At 32.3% G+C, this 19460-nt stretch overlaps 1 protein-coding gene across 2 annotated transcripts in view; it reads left to right on the top strand.

The window, feature by feature from the left end:
• AP3B1 (adaptor related protein complex 3 subunit beta 1) overlaps positions 1–19460 on the top strand; it is a 218189-nt gene that overhangs the window by 42536 nt on the left and 156193 nt on the right. For both annotated transcript variants that reach the window (XR_012495075.1, XM_019728166.2), the window contains exons 4-6: positions 9890–9985; positions 10603–10763; positions 13165–13231. Coding sequence is in view for 1 of the 2 variants with exons in the window: in XM_019728166.2 (XP_019583725.2) it covers positions 9890–9985; positions 10603–10763; positions 13165–13231 (324 nt within the window). In the remaining variant the exon portion in view is untranslated. The remainder of the gene's footprint in view (positions 1–9889; positions 9986–10602; positions 10764–13164; positions 13232–19460) is intronic.

Below are 19460 nucleotides of genomic sequence, written 5' to 3' on the forward strand. Positions count from 1 at the left end.
TCCATATCCTCCCCAATACTTGTTATTTTCCTTTTTAAAGGAAATTTATTTTTAAAAATTATTTCTTTTAGATTATAGCCATCCTAGAGGGTGTGAAGTAGTATCCATTTCATTATCACATTCAGAATTTTGATTTACATTTACCTAATAAAAAATTGTTGAGCACCTGTTGGCCAGTTCTGAATCTTCTTAGGAAAAATGTCTGTTCAGAGCCTTTCCCATTTTATAATTGGGTTGTTTGTCTTTTTATTGTTTATTCCTTATAGATTCTAAGTAGAGTCTTATCTGATGTATAATTTGCAAATATTTTCTCCCAACCTAGGGTTATTTATTCATTTTCTTGATATTGTCCTTTGAAGCACAGATATTTCTACTTTTGATGAATTTCAGTTTATCTAATTTTTCTTTGTTTATGCTTTTGATGTCGTGTCTAAGAAATTAATGCTTAATACAAGGTCATGAAGATTTATTCTTGTCTTTTTCCTAAGAATTTTATAGTTTTATTGTAGCTTTTATATATAGGATGATCCATTTTGAGTTAATTTTTGTGTATTGTATCTCCATGTAACTACTGATCTACTTTCTGTCATTATAGTTTTATCATTTCTAGAATTTCTTCTATATTGAATCATACAGTACGGAATATCTTGTGTTTGACTTCTTTTACCTAGGAAACTGAGATTCATCTGCTGTTTCATGTATTCACATTTTGTTGTTGTTTTTTGCTATAATCTGGATATTTCACAATTTTTAAACTTACCAGTTGAAATACACTTGGATTGTATAAAATGTTATGTGTTAGTGTGTATTTTAATTTTTCTTGTGTAATATCTGGGAATAGATTTGTTGCATTATCTGGGAAGTATATGTTTAATTTTTAGAAAATAGTGCCATATAGTTTTCCAAAGTGGCTGTATGCGTTCCCACTAGCAATGTCTGAGAATTCCAGTTAGTTCACATCACTTGCAACACTTGATCTTGTTAGGCTTTTTAACTTGAACCATTTTGGTGGGTGGTATTGGTAACTTCATGGTGCCTTTAATGGCATTTTCTGGATATTTAGTGGTTTCAGCATCTTTTTGTGATCTTATTGGCCCGTCATATATCTTTTCTGAAATGTTTATTCAAGTTTTAACCTGTTTTTAATTTTTTGTCTTACTGTTAAAGCGTGAACATTCTTTATATATTCTGATAGAAACCTCTTGTAAGATAGATGGTTATTTATTCCTGGTCTGTGGCTTTCCTTTTTGTTTTCTTAATATCTTCTAAAAAACACATATTTGATTTTTTTACCCCTTGGACTGCATTTTTATTTTTTAAATTAACACAGTACCATGCCATATTTAATTGATTCTGTTTCTCTGTTTTCTTTTATTAAATTTATTGAGGTTTCATTGGTTAATAAGATTATACAGGTTTCAAGTGTATAGTTCCTCTGTATATTGCATTGTGTGTTCACCACCCAAAGTCAAGTCTCCTTCTATCACCATATATTCACCATGTATTTGACCCCTTTTATCCTCTTGTACCTCTCCCCTCAACCCACTTTCCCTCTGGTAACCACCATACTGTTGTCTGTGTCTATGAGTTTTTTGTTTGTCTTATTTGTTCATTTGTTGCTTTCTGTTTTATATCTCACATATGAGTGAAATCATATGGTTCTTGATTTTTTTCTCTGATTACTTCGTTTAGCACGATAATCTCAAGATCTGTCCATGTTGTCCCAAATGGCAGGATTTCATCTTTTCTTATGGCTGAGTAATATTCCATTGTATATATGTGCCACATCTTCTTTATCTAATCACACATTGGAAAACTTTTATTTATCTGTTTTCAAGTTCACTTACTCATTCTTTTGTCATCGTCATTTAATTGTTAAGTACATTCAGTGAATGTTTTATTTCAGAAATTGGCATTATTTCATTTTAAGAATTTCAATTTGTTTCTTTTTTATCCTTTCTATTTGTTTGCTGAGATGTTCTACTAGTTTTTATTAATTGAGAGCACATCTTCTTTTAACTAAGAATAAGTGTAATAGAAGCTCTAAAATACTTGTCTGCTAATTATAATACCTCAGGCTTAGATTCAGTTGACTTTATTTTCTTGTATTTTCTTGTGTGTACGTTCTATTTTCTTAGTTTTTTTTTACATGTTAGGTAATTTTGGGTTGTAGTCTTGACATTTTATAAAGTCATGGAGATTCTGTATTCTTATTTTTACTCCACAGGTGGTATTTTTGAAGTCATTTATTTTGACTGGATTCACACTGCAAATTCTCTTTCTTAGGCAGCAGCTTCAGTCTCACGTCGTATTTTTTGTCTTTCATTCAAGCTGCTTTGATGGTGTTCTGTGCTTACGTGGTTCAGGGGTTAGTCAGATATGTGGATAGAGGCTATTTCAGGAGCCCATCTCTAGCTTTCTCCCCTCTGGGGTCTCCCTACTTTCTTCAGTGGCCATGGTTTTTCTGGATTCAGTTTTTTGGTTGCTTCGGCCAGAGAGACTGGTTTGTTTGTCCATCAGTGCCTCCAAGTGCATTTCATCTGGTATTCACTTAACCTCAGCAGAAAGCCATGGAAATGGAGAATTTACTTCATACAGCTCTCTTTCTTATCATTGAGCATAAACTTGTAACCAGAGTCTTTTTGCCCTTTCATCACCAGGGCCTTCTGTGTTTTTCGTATTATGTCTACGCTTTGAAATTGTTGGTGGGAGATTGTTCTGGTAGGATTTTATTCCAAATTTATCAGAAGTTCACTTATTTATTAAAAATATTTAAAAATTAATTGACCCCCCTCCCCCAATCTTTTGTATGTTCTTTCAGAATTACTATTTCTGGCCCTCTTCATTCTTTTATATACTCCAAACTTCATATTTGGTATTATTTTCCTTATGACTAGAGAACTTTGTTTTGCTAGTAATGAATTCTCTCAACTTTTGTGTATTTAAAAGGTCTTTATTTTGCCTACAATTTGAAAACATTTTGCTTGGTAAAATTTACAGTTCTAGGTTTATATGTTTTTTTCATTTAGTATTTTTAAAATGTTTCATTATTTTCTGGCCTGCATGATTTCTTATCATTCTTATCTCTGTTTCTCTGTGTGAAATGTGTCTTTATTTTCTCTGGCTGGTTTTAAGATTTTTCTCTTTATCGCTGGTTTGAAATTTTATTGTAATATACCTTGACATATTTTTCTTCATGTTTGTTCTGCCTGGGGTTTATTGAGCTTCTTACATTTGTGAGCTTATTGTTTTCTTAAAATTGGAAAAAATTTTAGCCATTAGTTTTTCAAAAATAGATTTCCTCTCGCCTCTCTCTTTCTGTACACATACAGTAAACTAACTGAAATTGTTCTATAGATCACTGATACTGTGTTCACTTTTTTCCAGTCTTATCTCTCCTTCTTCAGCTTGGTAGTTTCTACTGCGACATAGTCATGTTAACTGACCTCTCCTTTTGTAGTATCTAACTGTTGTTAATCCAGTGTATTTATCTTATCATGTAGATGTTTCATTAGGTCATTTTTATATTTTCCAATTCACTCATCAACAGTCATACTTCTGTCAACCTTCCTGGACATATGGAGCATATTTATAATAGCTGTAACATCCTTCTGCAAGTTTTATCATTCCTGTCATATTTAGCCTTTTCTATAGATTGATTTTTAAAATTAGAATAATTTACATTATAGGATTTTAAAGACATGTCCTTTAAGCCTACTTTTTAGATACATTTTTAAGTATACTTCATTTTTTCCTCATAGATAGTAAGTACATTATACATATATTTCAGGCAGATGAATTTTGCTCCCAAAATGAATAGCCATCATAAAGTCAATTTGACCAAGTTGGGTAAATTAAAGTCAGAATACTGTATACTTGTTGCCAGTTTAAGAACTAAATTAAATTAATTTAATATTGGACTTAGATCATTCTTTCTTTCTAAGATTCCAATTAATGGGAGATACCTAGACTGAATGTGTAATCTTATAGTATTTGCACATTTACTCATGATTAATTTAGTAGATACTTATTAAGCACTATTTATGTGCTTTTTACCATGTATAATTTTAAGTTAATAATGTCAAGAGTTAAACAGACTCTCACTTTCCTATGTTATGGCCATGCTATCTGAGCTTCTAATTTGATGTGTACATTATTTTTATGGACTCTGTATTAGAGGGTCCAAATATCTGGGGGGGGGAAATCAAGATTTTACTTAGAAAAATTGTGAGATGTTGGTAAAGCTTGCTTGTCTTCATGTTGCTAGGAACAGAGTCTCTCAGCATTAATTACTGCTACTGTTTTAAAAATGCTATCTGGCTAGGTTGTTAGTGCCTTACATATATCAACTCATTTTCACAAATAACCTGGGTTGGGTCTGTCATTTTCCACATTCTGTGTATGAGGACAAGGTAGCAGAGAGGTTAAATTATCCGACCAAGGTCACACAGCTGGTATGTGGAAGAGTCAGAGTCCAAAGCCAGGTAGGTTGGCTTCAGAACCCATCTTAGACCCTTCCCTTTGTAGAGCCATCTTTCCTGTTCGGTGATTCCTTCCTCCTCATTCCACCTTTGTGTCCTTGACCCCTACCATCATCTGGTATTAGCTGTCCTTTGTGAGGTATCTGGCATTGGTAGACATTTGTTATGCTTTAAATATGGGTAGAAATGACCAAGTCCTTAGCTATTGGTAGTAAATTAACTAGTTCTCCCGAACTGATAGTCATCTTGTTATAAACAGAAAATTCTGTACTAGTTATTGTTCATTCAAAGCTGTTTGTACTTTTCAGGTAGTTATAGTAGAACTTTTCTATTTGTTCATCTTTTTTCTTTCCCATCTGGTATGCTGCCTAATATTCTCCAACAAAAATGTCACTATAAACGTAATTGTTAGTCTGTTTGGATTTCTTTTGTTCTTGAAATACCGTGTTAGTTTTTTGAAACATACTTAATCCTCTAATGTTGTGGGAAAATTCACATAAGCTTCGTAAAATTTATATTTGGAGAATTGCTATCAAGTGCAGAATTTCATTTTTACAAGTACATGCTGCCTTAGACACAGAGTTAAGCTATATGTCATCTGCCATTCAATGTCAAATGATACCAAAAGTGACCTAGTAAGCAATCAGTGGTTATAGTACAAAAATAATCAAAGGTTTAGTCAATAACTCATGAAGTTTGATGTACTAGTATTGATAAACTAATTAAACAGATCTGCCTGTGTTCTTCCAGCCTACTGGGGCTCTGCTATGATTAGCTTTACAGCAAGGAGTGTTGTAACATTGAATGAAAGTAACTGATCAGAGAATGGTGTAGTCACGGAGCTTTAAGTACTCCCATTTCTGGTCACAGAATGGTTTCAAGGAAAGTAGGCTTTCTCTGCACACCTGCAGCTAGTCAGTGTATAGGCCGCTTGTGGTCAATATTGATTGATTCTTATAACAGAACCAGAACAAATTTCGTGTTTTGCAACCTTCTGTGATTTAATATTGTTATGCTTTTTGCTATAACAGTCACAAAAACCTTGCTCTAATAGTGAGTAATTATAGCAATATCTGCTGTCTCAGCTGTGATTCTGAATGTTTCAGTCTCACCAATATAAGTTACTTGGTGAAAAAAAAAAGGTGTTACTTAGAAATCACAAGAGGATGAGGTGGTGGGTGGACTCTAACCAATTATTCTTTCAAAACTTTCCAGAGAACTGTAGATGGAGATCTGAATATAGTTAGTAAGGAGAAAAAATATTTTAAATGATTAGTTTTTTTAAAAAAAAACCAAAGTTAAAGACTTTGGAAACAATCTTCTTAATACTTATTGTCCTTCTGGACATCTATTTGGTGAATTATAACTATCGGTGGTAACTCAGATCCTACATGTAGCAATCTAATGATAAATGTCTTAATATTTTTTCCATGTGCCATTGGGCTGTGATGTTTCTTTCATTCAGCTGTTAATTACTGAGCTTTTAGTACATGCCAGGCAATGTGATAGGTAATGGCAATATACAGGTGAATAAGGAATGGTTCCTGTACTAAATAACCTCATGTTCATTCCAAGATGGATTTGAGAAATATCTCACTTAAATACATCTTGTGATTTGATATATTGAAATTGCTATAAATCAGAACCTGTAAGTATTAAAGCTTTTTGGCATTTGGGAAATTAGTTGTAATCTTAGGAACTTTAAAATTTGGTTGGGGAGAAAATGATCTATATCTCAGACAATTAGATAAGTGCTTCTTAAACTGTAATTTAAGAATTTTTAAAATTTATGTTTCCATTTAAACATAAAACATTAAGTATATTTTAGATCATTTAATTGCCATCTTATATACTAGTATCACATAATTTTAGAACCCATTTTTATTTTTGTGTAAGATCACTTGGTTCCATAATGGCTCATGGACTTTCAGGGGAGTAAGTGGGTTAATATTATATGTAGATGTGTGGTCACTTGGGTGAGACTGCTGTTCATTGATTGGCATTCAGAGGTGTGTTTTTTGTAGTGAGTTTGCTCCTGGTTGGCTAACATTCAGATTGGTTAACTTGGCAAACTTTGTTCATTTATCTGAGTTTTTGTTGACCTATTCAACAGGTTTACAACAATTCTGGTGGCTGTATGTTACGAGCGCTACAGAAAAAGCTTTCTTTCTAGGGATCTTAAAAATCCTTTCATTTTGAGATTTTTTATAATGAAAAAGTTCAAAATACTTTTATAATCAGAGAAAATACTATTATTTTATGTTGGAGGACATCTGAAAAGATGAGATTCATCCTTAAATTGAAAATATCTATTGTTTTATCTGAATACAATTAATACTCATATTTTAAAAATTAAATAATTAGGAGGAGTAAAGAGTGAAGGTCACTGGTTAATACCAACACTTAGAGGCAATCACTGTTAACATTTTACTGTGTAGATTTCTCAACTTTTATGCTTACCTGGCTTGAATCCTTGTTCTTCGTTTAATACTAGATGTGCAATATTGGTCAAGTTACTTAACTTCTCTGTGCCTTGGTTTCATTTGTAAAATAGGAATAATAAGACCTGTTCATTGAGTAGTGAATATAAAATGAATTAATCTAAGCAAAACATTTAGAACAATGCCTGGCACATAGTTAGTGCTACTTATAAGGATTTGCTATTATTACCACAGTGTGTTCATTCTAAGACATTTGTTTTCTATCTTAAAGTTTCTGCAGACTTACGTTTACAATTGATGGTGACTTATAATTGGCAGGGTTTTTGTTCCTTTCTTTGTGGTTCATAATATAATAGTACATCTTATAATTGGTAGTCTATTGTAGATTGATGAAATACAATATGTATCTTTTTTTTATTACTACAGAAGAGAGGTCATACAATGCATACTATTTTGCACCTTTAAAATTTTTACATGGCCATATTTTCAGTGTCGAGTGTAGATTTATTTAATTCTATATAGTGGCTGCATAGTAAAGTGTTATATGGATATATTGTATTTATTTTACTGTTCATCTGTTAGTGGACATTTTATTGTTTTATTTTTGCTTTTGTGGGAGATTTTGCTTGTGGAACTTGGGGGACAGTTGGGCAAACTGAGTGGAGATTGAGACAAAAAGTGCAAAGTATATTTGGGGACTGTTCCTATTTGACTAGAAAGGAAGTTTGGAGCAGATTTTTGGACTGTATTGAGTACTGAGTTAAGGATGGTAGATTTTGTTTTTAAGATTTTTGTGGATTCATTTAACACTGAAAAGTAATTGGAAATAAAATCTTTGTTACTTTCACTTATAACCCTGTCATACAGAAGAATGGATTGATAGGAACTTAAAATGCTGTGTTTAGCATTTGTATTAATAATGATGATGTAGCAAGTACCGTGTTTCCCCGAAAATAAGACCTAACCAGAAAATAAGCCCTAGCATGATTTTTCAGAATGACGACATCCCCTGAACATAAACCTTAATGCTTCTTTTGGAGCAAAAATTAATATAAGACCCAGTCTTTATTTTCGGGGAAACACGGTATGCTCAACAAGTTTTTACTTGTGCTCATGAAACTGTGCTCAGGAATAGCAAAATAGGTCAAATTACTAATTAAGGTCTAAATTATCTTAGGATGTCATGACGAGTTGAATTTCAGTTGTTGAAAATTTCTGTAGGTAAATGTAAGATCTCGCCCTTCTTTTAAAACAAACAAACAAAGAAACCTCACCAGAACAATTACTCAAGTATGGGTTAATATAGTCAGTAGTACATTTAGAAAAGGCATATTGTTATAATTAAAAATCAGTTGTGTCACTGGAGGCACCACATCTGGAACGTGGTCTTAACTAGGTTTTTCTGCTTAGACTTCATTTGTAGTTTGGAATGCCACACTGAAAGAAGTATAGACACATGGGAGTGAGCTCAGAAGGGAGCAAAAGAATGGTAAAAGAACGCAAAACTATGTTGTGTCAAGGGAAATTGGAGTGTGAGGGATGGAAGGCCATGGCAGTTGTTTTTAAAGTAGTCCAGATGAGTTAGTATGATATAAAATATGGGCCAGTGTAGCACTGTTTTTCCTTTGCAGCATCAGTTTCAGCTATTTCTGGCTACTTCCCCTCATTTCTGTGCTCTTTGTACATTTCATAAACTTGCACTATATGTACCCTGTTTCCCCGAAAATAAGACCTGGCCAGGCAATTAGCTCTAATGCGTCTTATAGTAAAATAAGACTGGGTTTATATAATATAATATAATAATAATATAAGTGCCACGACCAGCGGGGCATTCAACAGGGACCGAAGAGAGACACCCTGAAAAGAGAAAATAGGAGGCGCGAAGAAATGGAGGCAAGACAAAGTTCTGATCAAGCCTCAAATTTTTTATTGCAGCTACAAGATTATATGGGTTAGGGTAAACTGGGCGGGGAGTGAATGAGGAAGGAGAGAGCGGAATGAGGAAGGGGCTTTACTTATCAGAGACGTGACCTTTTAAGGGCAAACTGACTGTTCCAGGAATTAGGTCATGTGCTGCCGGATAGCATAGTTTCTCTGAGTCAGGCTCCTATATATAAGAATGGGTCTTATATTAATTTTTGCTCCAAAAGACATTAGCATTAGAGCTGATCGTCCGGCTAGGTCTTATTTTTGGGGAAACACAGTTCTATATGTACTATACTGATATTTAAAGAATTTTAATCAGGCGGTTGTATTTGAAGATATTTGAGAAGGGAGGTACATTCTGAGCAGTGCCAGAAGGAGGCAATTGATGAATTTTAACTCAAATTCTCATTTTCATTTAACTTTTCTGTTCATCATAATTTTGTTATAAACGTTGTGATTAAATTGCCTTTAAAAACAGTTTTCAGAACACACTCCCAGCCTTTTCGAGGCTACACTCCCAGCCTAATGTAATTTTTATTACATTAAGCTGGTATTACTGTCACACATTATTCTTGCTGAGCTGGAGATATCATGTACTGTATATTGGAATGTGCATATTACCACAATCAGGTTGAGACCTTTTGACAGATGAGGAAACATAAACTTCTATACCATGTAGTTAGTGGACAGAGCCCAAGCAAGTTCTTTCTATTATCTGTATCCCTCATTTTGAACATATTTTTGCAATTCAGCTAATGTTTTAAAATTCTTATATGAGTTTTACTCAGGGACTTTTTATTCCCTTTGAGAGGAAGGACACCCTTGATAGGCTGTTACTATTAGATTGGATTGTTAAAGTTCCTATTTCACAGGCTTTTTCTGTTGCCATTCATTATCCTACAATGTATTATCTTTATTTTACAACCTAAGCTATGACCAGGTTCACTTGTTTACTTCAAGAAAATTAAGAATGGATTTTAGAAAATACTGAGTTTTTAATTTTTACTCTGACTAGGATTATATGATTTTTTTTTTTAACAGATCAAGAAGTTAGTATATGTTTACCTGGTTCGATATGCCGAAGAACAGCAGGATCTGGCACTCTTGTCCATAAGTACTTTCCAGCGAGCTCTGAAGGTAAATAATAGAGTAAGCAGGCAAATACTAGCTACAACTTTTCTGCACAGTTGAAGGTGTGTTATTTAAAAAAGTGGAGCAATAATTCACTAAATGGCACAGTAGTGTTTTGAAAGAGTTAAAAGGCCTCTCACAGTGCCTCTTCAATACCGTTTGAAAATAATTTATATAACCAACTGGACCTTGCCCTGCATGTTTCAGTTTCTATATATTTTTTTATGTTCAATATAATCATTATGCATCAAAGAACTCTTCATTATTATACCAACTAGTTGTTGAAAGTGTGTAAAGAGAAGGCATGACTGTTTTTAAAGATGAAATTTATGACCTGCAGCATTTTATTATGAAACTTAAGAACCTAGCATGTTTAGTGATAAATGATCAACTAGAATTATAACCATTACTTTTCTTGTTATAACATTATTCAGAGGGATAGACATTTATTTAATTCTTTTTCCATACCCATTCCCATATACTGATTATTTTAAATTAAGTAGCTTCTTTTTTTTTGCTACTGTTACATTGCAGCCTATAAACACTTATTAACCGTGTCATAAAAATGTCTTTCAGATATTGTAAACTTGAAATTTTGATGAATATTTTTGCACTATTTTCAGGATCCAAATCAACTAATTCGTGCAAGTGCTTTGAGAGTTCTGTCAAGTATTAGAGTGCCAATTATTGTACCTATTATGATGCTCGCTATTAAGGAAGCTTCTGCTGATTTATCACCATATGTTAGGAAGAATGCAGCCCATGCAATACAAAAATTATACAGGTAGGTGCTTTGCTAATAATACTAAAGATCTCTAATGGTACATGGAACGTTATAAGCCCATGTCTTACTTTATTAGCTCCTAGAACTAGTCTGTTCTTATACTAAGGAAACTCAGTGACTGAATATTTCCCCTCACATTCTTTAGACATTTTTAATTTTGTTTTGGTTGTAGAGACCCTATGCAGGTTTTTACTGGTGAGCCTACCTGTGATAATTTATAGACTTCACTTGAAAATAATCAGAATTTGAATTCTCGTTTATATAGTCTGTCTGTCGTGTACACATACTCATGTATTATGAGAAAATTAAGTTTTTTCCCCCGTTTATTGTAGGGTAGATTTGTAAGTATGTTATCTTTTCAACTCACTTTGTTTTCTCTTCTTCCATCTTTGGTTTTGTTGTTTCCTTGTCTGATTTTTTCCAGAGCTATTTTATTAAATAATTTTTAAAATACTGATTTTTAAATGTAGCACCATACCATATTTGTATGATATTTATTAAATATGATGCCTTGATTTCTTGTAAACATATTGTCTAAATATTTAAAAAAAACGAAAAAACTATTATCTGTAATAATTTGGTATTATTTTCTGTTACCAATTATTCCACAAGCTTCTATCAAGATTATTTTGTGTTTCTGGTATTGTATTATGTGTGTAAAATGTATGTATTAGCACATATTTGAAGGGAAAAAAGTCAAACATTTGTCAAATAATTAAAGGCAATCTAATTGAATAAGATATTAACATATGACATATATGTACTGTGTTTCCTCAAAAATAAGACCTAGCTGGACTATCAGTTCTAATGCGTCTTTTGGAGCAAACATTAATATAAGACCTGGTCTTATTTTACTGTAAGACCGGGTATGACATGACATGACATGACATGACATGACATGACATAACATATAATAATATAATATAACATAACATAACATAACATAACATACTATACTATACTATACTATACTAATCTAATCGGGTCTTATATTAATTTTTGTTCCAAAAGACGTGTGAGAGCTGATTGTCTGGCTAGGTCTTATTTTCGGGGAATCATGGTATATGTGAAAGCACATTAACAATGCTTTTAATAGGATAGGGCTCAGAGATTATCATATGGGTTTTCATAATGTAAAGATGTAATGAAATGGCATCAGTTAGGAAAGACTGCTTGGAGAAGGGAGACTGGAACTGAAATTTGAAAGGTTTGAATGTTCAGAAAATTATAATGATTAAGAATAAACTTATGTAATGTTTCTGAAAAATAAAAACTCATTTTCTTAGGTTAACTGTCGACAAAGTTATATTCTGCTTCTCACTCATTATCTATTTTTGTTATAAACTTGTAGAATAAGATCAGAGTTTTTACTATGACAGTATAAAACGTCCATCACTGGGCTTCATTTTATTTCTTCAGCCTTAACTCTTACTCTCTTTGCCTTGAATTTACAGTCTCATAGTTCAGTACTGCATATTAGTACTCTACATAAAATGTTTTTATCTCATTACCACCTCTTGCTCCTCCTTTAGTCTCTACCTAGAAAATTTTCTCGTTCTCCAGCTCTACAGTCAAGTTGTTCAAGATTCCTCTGAGATGTCACTCCCTATAAGGAACCCTCCATAACCCTCCTGCTTTCACTGATGCCCTTCCTTTTTATCCCCATAATCCGTTATACGCATACATCTCTGTTAATATGGTGTAATTATGTTTGGGGCTGTCTTCTTTATCTTTGTATACCCATTGTTTAACTTCTTGGTAAATGAACAACAACAATTGAATTCCATGCTAGAAAGACATTATATTGTCAGTATTTCAGTGCTTAGAACTCCTATTAAGATGCATTTTTTAATTCTGTATATATGTAAGCCTTCACTTACATTTCTTGGTTTTAGATGGCAGATTTTGTAATGCATGTCTCCATCAGTGAACTAGAATGATACAAAATTCTTATTTGGAAATTCTGTATATTTGTTTTTGACAATTACGTATCCACAATAAAAAATGATTGCTATCTTGTTATTTTGCGTCCCCCCACCCCCTCCCCCGTTAAAAAAGAATTAGTGGTATATCTACTTGCAGTTACTTTCTTACGATTTTCTAACTTGTTTTTAGAAGTGAACTTATTCTTTAAATACTTTCTTCTTGATATTGGTATTTGGGTTTAATTAATATGAGCAACTTTAGAGAGAAGGATTAAGACACATTTGGGAGAAAACCATCCCATTTTATTTTAAATTTGATTTCTATTTGATTACTTTAAATTTGTTTCTATTTTTACATCATTCTTGCTCTCCCTGCTTTTAAAATTTCTTAACATTCTTGAAATGATTAGCTTCGTTTAAAGTTAGAATTAAAGGGAAATAAATTAAAAATTATTATTTTTTTTTTTGTATTTTAGCCTTGATCCAGAGCAGAAGGAAATGTTAATTGAAGTCATTGAAAAACTTCTGAAGGATAAAAGCACAGTAAGTAATACCCTTTTATGTCAAAGTAAAATTGTGTTTCATTTACATAGTATAATTTACCATTGTATATTTGATACAATTTTTCTTACTGATTTTAAAATAAATATTAGTGGAGCTCATTAAAATCCTTGCATAATAAAAATATCCATATAAAGAGAAGGCTTGCATTGAGAAGTTTAGTTTGTTACATGTTTCTTCATCAGAGTCTGAAGAAGAGCAAGTTGGGGGAAACAGATCCTTTCTTTAATGTGTAGCAAAATTTTTGACTGATTTTAGTGCCAAAGTTTTTATTTCAAGCAGTGATTTATTAGGATTTTTAAAGGCTGAATCACCTGAGAACAAATAAGTTTTAAAATGAAGTATTAGGAAGTATGAAAGAGATACTGAAAATTAGAGGAGTGTTCTTTAGTATTATAAATGTTTTTTAAAAAAATAAATATTTTCATATGTACAAGACTATTTTATTGGCTGGTAACAATGATCTTACTGGTTAATATCTTTTGGGAATGTACATATTTTCTCTTCCTCCCTTCCCCACTCCCATTCTTTGTTTGTACTAGCAATGAGATCTAGGAATAGTGATAACCTATGGGGTCTGTGCACAGACTTCTGGAGGAGCTGGTATAATGGTACCTTTGATAGAGGCTTCTGTACCCACTTATATGACTCAATTATTGGGGTAAAAGATGCCAGCTCATCTTAGGATGCTATCACCAAGGAGCATGTATTAATATATCCATATATAGCAGCGATCTGATACAGTAGCCACTAGCCCCGTATAGCTATTGCTGCATGGCTTATCATAGGGGCTGTCATAGAGAATGTTCACTGTGCACTTGAGAGGAATGTATTCTGCTGTTATTGGGTGGAGTGCTTCTATAGATGTCTGTTAGGTACAGTGGTTTATAGTGTTGTTCAAGTCTTCTGTTTCTTTGTTGAACTTCTGCCTGGTGATTTTATCCATTATTGAAAGCAGAGTATTGAAGTCCATTACTATTAATATAGAGATATTTCTCCTTTTAATTCTGCCAGTGTTTACTTCATATATTTAGGAGTTCTGATGTTTGGTGCATAGATGTTTATAATTGTTTTATCTTTTTTTTTTTACATTATAAATTCTCCTTCTATCTCTAGTAATGCTTTTTGTTTTAAAGTCTAATTTGTGTGGTATAAGTGCAGCCACTCCAGCTTCTTTTATGGTTGCTGTTTACATGGTACATCTTTTTCCTTGCTTTTACTCTCAACTTGTGGTTATTTTTGAAACTAATGTGTATCTCCTGTAGACAGAATATAGTTAGATCTTGTTTTTTGATCCAATTTGGCAATATGTGCCTTTGATTAGATGGTTTAATCCATATACATTTCATGTTATTATTGGTATGGTTGAATTTACAGCTGTCATTTTACTTGTTTTTTTGTTTTAAGTCTTGTTTCTCATTCCACCTTTATTGCTGCTTTATATTAACTGAATATGTTCTACTAAACATTTTAATTCATTTAATGAGTTTTCCATTATATAGTTTTGAAAATATTGTGTTATACATGAGTTTATACTTGGTGATTTCATTCCTAGGTCATCCAGTAAATTTCTTTTAGTCCATAATATAACAGTAATCTTAATTGCATTTTTCCTATAGTGTTTGGTATAATATAGGAGGTAAAAAAAAATACAGATTTGTTCAATAAGTGAAGACAGAGACAGAAAATTTAATTCCTTTTTGTCTTCTTTATGGCATATTTGTTATCTGCTTCTATGACTCAGATACGAAATCAATATTATTCATATAGTGGTTAACTATAGTAATAATAAAATAACATTTAGTTTTTCTATGTGCAAGACATTTGCTAAATACTGTGGAGAATATAGTAAGATCTACAAGAAACAGGTCTTTTATTTTAATGTAACTTACCATGATTTCTGCTATATTATACACTAAAATAAATTTGTCGCATGGCCTAGGAATGAAATCTCCACATGTAATGTGTGCATGTCTTCCCAAACAAGATACGTCACAAGTGAAAAGTACAGCCTTTGTAATTAGACAGAACTGGATTTGAGTCCGAACTTCTTCCGCTTAGTACGTAGCTATGTATTAAGCCTTTATAAGTTTGAATTTCCAAACTTGTAGGATTTACATTTCTAATGTATAAAGGTTTTGTTTGTGTTGAATGAGTTTTTGTGTATAAAACCCTCAGCATAGTGCCTGACACCAAAAAAAGGGGTTAATAAATACTCCAAATAAGAAGTAAATACTCAAAAAGGAATGTAAAGGACGATTTCCTTGTAAATTTGGAGTGTCTATTCTTGATTTCCAACCATTTATTTCTAAAATACAATAAAAGAAATATTGAGTACTTGTTCACAGTAGGTATTTAATATTTGTTGAATGATTGTGGAATTTGTTACATTCTTGGTGATAGAAATTAGGTGTTTACTACTATTTGTAATGTTTTGCTTCCCAAATGGTATGTGACATGCTTAATGTTCATAGGTAGGTAAATCTCTTGAGAGCTTTGATGGTCTATCATTTATGAGGCACTCTTTTCCTAAAGTGTTATATAGTATAATTTATGTTTTAAAAATTAAAAAAAACACATTATATTTTTCTATCTAGATTAAACAGCAATAGTTTATACTGATACCTCCAATTCCAGTGTAACAGCACAGGGTTCCTTCTAGCTTCTTACCTTTTCAACTTCTTTCTCCAGCATTAAGAAATGTGACTCCTATTATCCACAAAATAATTACTTACTTGCTCAGTCCCAGAATGCAGAGAAAGTGTTGTTTCAGAATTGCCAGCATGTACCGTTGTCTGGAGTAGCGAGACAGAGACTTACTAAGTTAAATATTGGTTTAGAGTTGCAGTTTATCTTTAATCTAATTTTTTGATGCTATTATAAATTGAAATTGCTTTATCATTATATCATTGAACTTTTTGTATTGGTATATAGAAAAGCTATTGATTCTCTGTATGGTAATTTATATCCTGTTTCTTTACTGAATTCTTTTATTGTTTAATTTTGTCCTTCATTCTCCAGGGTTTGTTCTAGAAAATGAATCATATCATCTGCCAATAGAAGTTGTTTTATTTCCTCTTTTACTTCCAATTCCTGTGACTGGTTTTGTTTGTCTAATTATTCTGGCTTGTACCTTTAGTACAATGTTTAATGATAGCGGAGATGCTGAGCATCTTTGCCTTATTTCGATCTACAGGAAATGCCTGTAATGTGTCTGTGTTAAGTAACATGCTGACCCTGAGCATTTTCTCTTTATCTTTGAAATATTATAGTTTTACATGGTATCTCAGAATAACTTGAACTGGGTCAGTTTTTTCCAGGAACCCAGTGAACCTTTTCAAAATGTAGATTCAGAACTTACTTTACTTATGGCAAAGTGGTGGGTTTTTTTTTATTAAGATGATAGTTTTAAATATTAATTCTGTTTAGTTGTTACTTTTCCTTCAGGGATTTCAATTTTAGGTAAGTTTGATCTTTTTTTGCCTGTCTTACATTTCAACCACTTTTTTCTAAACCTTTTTACTTCTTTTTTACCTATTTCCATTATCTTTGTTCTTTTGCTACTTTTCTTTTGTGCCCCTTACTAAATTTTCATTCAACCATTTTCTTCTGGGACACCTTACAATTTAATTTTGTGAGGTCTGATTTTTTTCCCTCTGTTTTTTTTTTCCTGGTTTGAATCAACTCCTGTTTCATTTCTTCCTGATGTCTTTTGTTCTCTCTTTCTGAATTTCTAATTCATGTTTATTTTTCTGATCTTCAAATCCTTCTTTGAGGGTACTTAATTCATTATGGAGTGTTCTAGTTTTCTTTTGCTTCATCATTGATTTTTTTGTGGGTAATTTTCATTGTTTTGATTTTCATGTTCTGTTTTCAATACTTACAGATAACTTGCATCTTTAGATTTCTTTGGATAGGGTTGGCATGGTGGTTTGAGTTTGAGATAGTTTGCAAGATTCCTAGTAAAAGATCACCCTCTATCAGAATAGCAAAGTATGTTTTTTTTTCAATTTGATGGCTTTTTTTGAGGGGAGGACATCCATAAGAAGGAATGCCTTCCCTAAGATTATTTTGATTTATTTTTTTTAGTTGTAGGATCCTAAAGTTTTCCTCTTAAGCTCTTTTTTCTGTCACCTTTCAGTTTCTAAGGGGCTCCTCTTTCTCTTCCTCCACTCTTTTTAAACCACATTTTCCTTGAAACTTCCCCTTTCTAGGATAGACTCATTGAATTCCCTCCCACTCCCCCCAGTAAAATCCCATCCTCGTAATCTCCTCTGATCTACCAGGAATCTTTTACAGTAATTAGAGTACTCTTTTTCTATCTGCTGTTGATTTTAGTTTCTTCTTGTGCCCACCACCAACTCCTGTTGGTCAGTTTTATCAGATTGTCATAGGCCTTTGTGAAATTTTGTGATACAAGCATGAAAGATAACTGTCTGGGATTTAAGACTTAGTTTTCTACTTACATGTAATTTGAAGTTTGGAAATTCTCTGTCTTTTAATTATGTTTAGGACATAGGTGTTCATCTTTGGTTTTTCTGGGCTTGGGTTGGAAGATTCAGATTTACCCAGGCAACATCAACTTGTCTACCCAGTATTTAAATGAGTTTGGTTTTGAGAATGTTTTCTTATATATTTTTTCCTTTGTAAGATTATAATCTATTATAGAAAGGTTAAAAATATTCTGATATCTATACAAATATTTATGGATCATTGTTATTACTGTTGCTTGTCACATGTGATACTTTATTGAAGGAAGACAGCTATATTTCATCTCTCCCCCAAATTAATAATGTCAGCATTGATATTTAAAATCAGTAAGAATCCCAAATTATTTTTGTTTAAAAATTTCCCAATTAAATGAACCAGATCTAATTTATTCCCACATTCTGAAAAGGAGTGTGTGTTATCAGCAGGAGTTTCTTGGGATCATTATCATAATGATTACATTGCTATTGCTGCTGATTAATATAAATTTGAAAGGTGTTAATCTAGTTAAAAATTGTTCCTCATTTAACCTCTGTTGATTTTGAGATATTCTTTCTGGTGCTCATTTTAGCCTAAAGGAAGATTTTTCTTATAATTGGGATCTCAAAAAAAAAAGTAGTTCTGTAATTCTCATTTTGAGGAAAGGTGGCAATATATTAAACATATTAAAATACAATAAAACGGTTTTTCCCTTTTGCTAAAGAGAGACCAGTGTTTGTCATATGAACAGTCCTTTTAAAAATAAGTCACTTTGGGTTTAGTATTGTTATGGTAATATATCTGGAGGAATATTTTACTGTTACTTAGGTAACTGTTGTCTGAAGATACCTGTACATTTTAAAAGCTATAATAGAAACCTCATAACGACAATCAATGAAATTAAAAGGAAATGTTTTATCTATATTCTATCATCTCCAGTCAATTTAAGTTTTCTTTATTTCTTCATTTTATATTCCTAGATTTACCATTTTCATCTTGTTTTCTCTATGTAACATATCCTAAACACTTCTTTACTGCGATGTTTAGTTATAAATTCCTTTTCTAATGTTTAGTTATAAATTCATTTTTTAAATTTGTAGCACTTTCTCTTGTATATCTTTAAAATGTAGAAATCTGTATTTGTTGAGCAAAAAATAGATGTGGACAGTCTTTATTTAGAACACTTCAAAAGCAGGGTGGTATTTATTTTATTTTCCTATCAGGTTAATTTGATGGCATTTAACTTTCTAATAGAAAACAGAATTTCTTAGGAAAACAAATTCGGTCAATGGCTACTGAAAAACTGAGTTGTTTATATTTTTTAGATGAGAAAGTTTCCTCTCCTTAATTTAGCTACAAAATGATGCTTAATGAATATATTGGTTGTTCATAGCTAAACTGTGGGGGTAAGACACCGTTTTATACGTTATTGATTTAATGTTGGTAAAAGCCTCACTGTTGTGGGCAAAAAAGCACACCTCTGAGTTTGTGCAGATGTTTTGTTGTGATAGATCTATTATCCAGCTATTAGAAGATAAATGACTGATCTTTCCCATTTTCCATACCTCAAGAAAATTGAAATAAGAAGGGGAATATCATTTGGGCTGTATGATTAGGGCAGGTTGGATGGCCATTAATTTAAGAGGAGAAAATCTCAGCAGCATTGGCCAACTTATACCATATTATCAATCAAACCTTGATGCACTTCTTGTGATGACCCAGCACTCTCAGGTTTTTGCAACGT

This window comes from Rhinolophus sinicus, linkage group LG03 (assembly GCF_036562045.2).
Source record: "Rhinolophus sinicus isolate RSC01 linkage group LG03, ASM3656204v1, whole genome shotgun sequence".
In the NCBI taxonomy this organism is placed as follows: domain Eukaryota; kingdom Metazoa; phylum Chordata; class Mammalia; order Chiroptera; family Rhinolophidae; genus Rhinolophus; species Rhinolophus sinicus.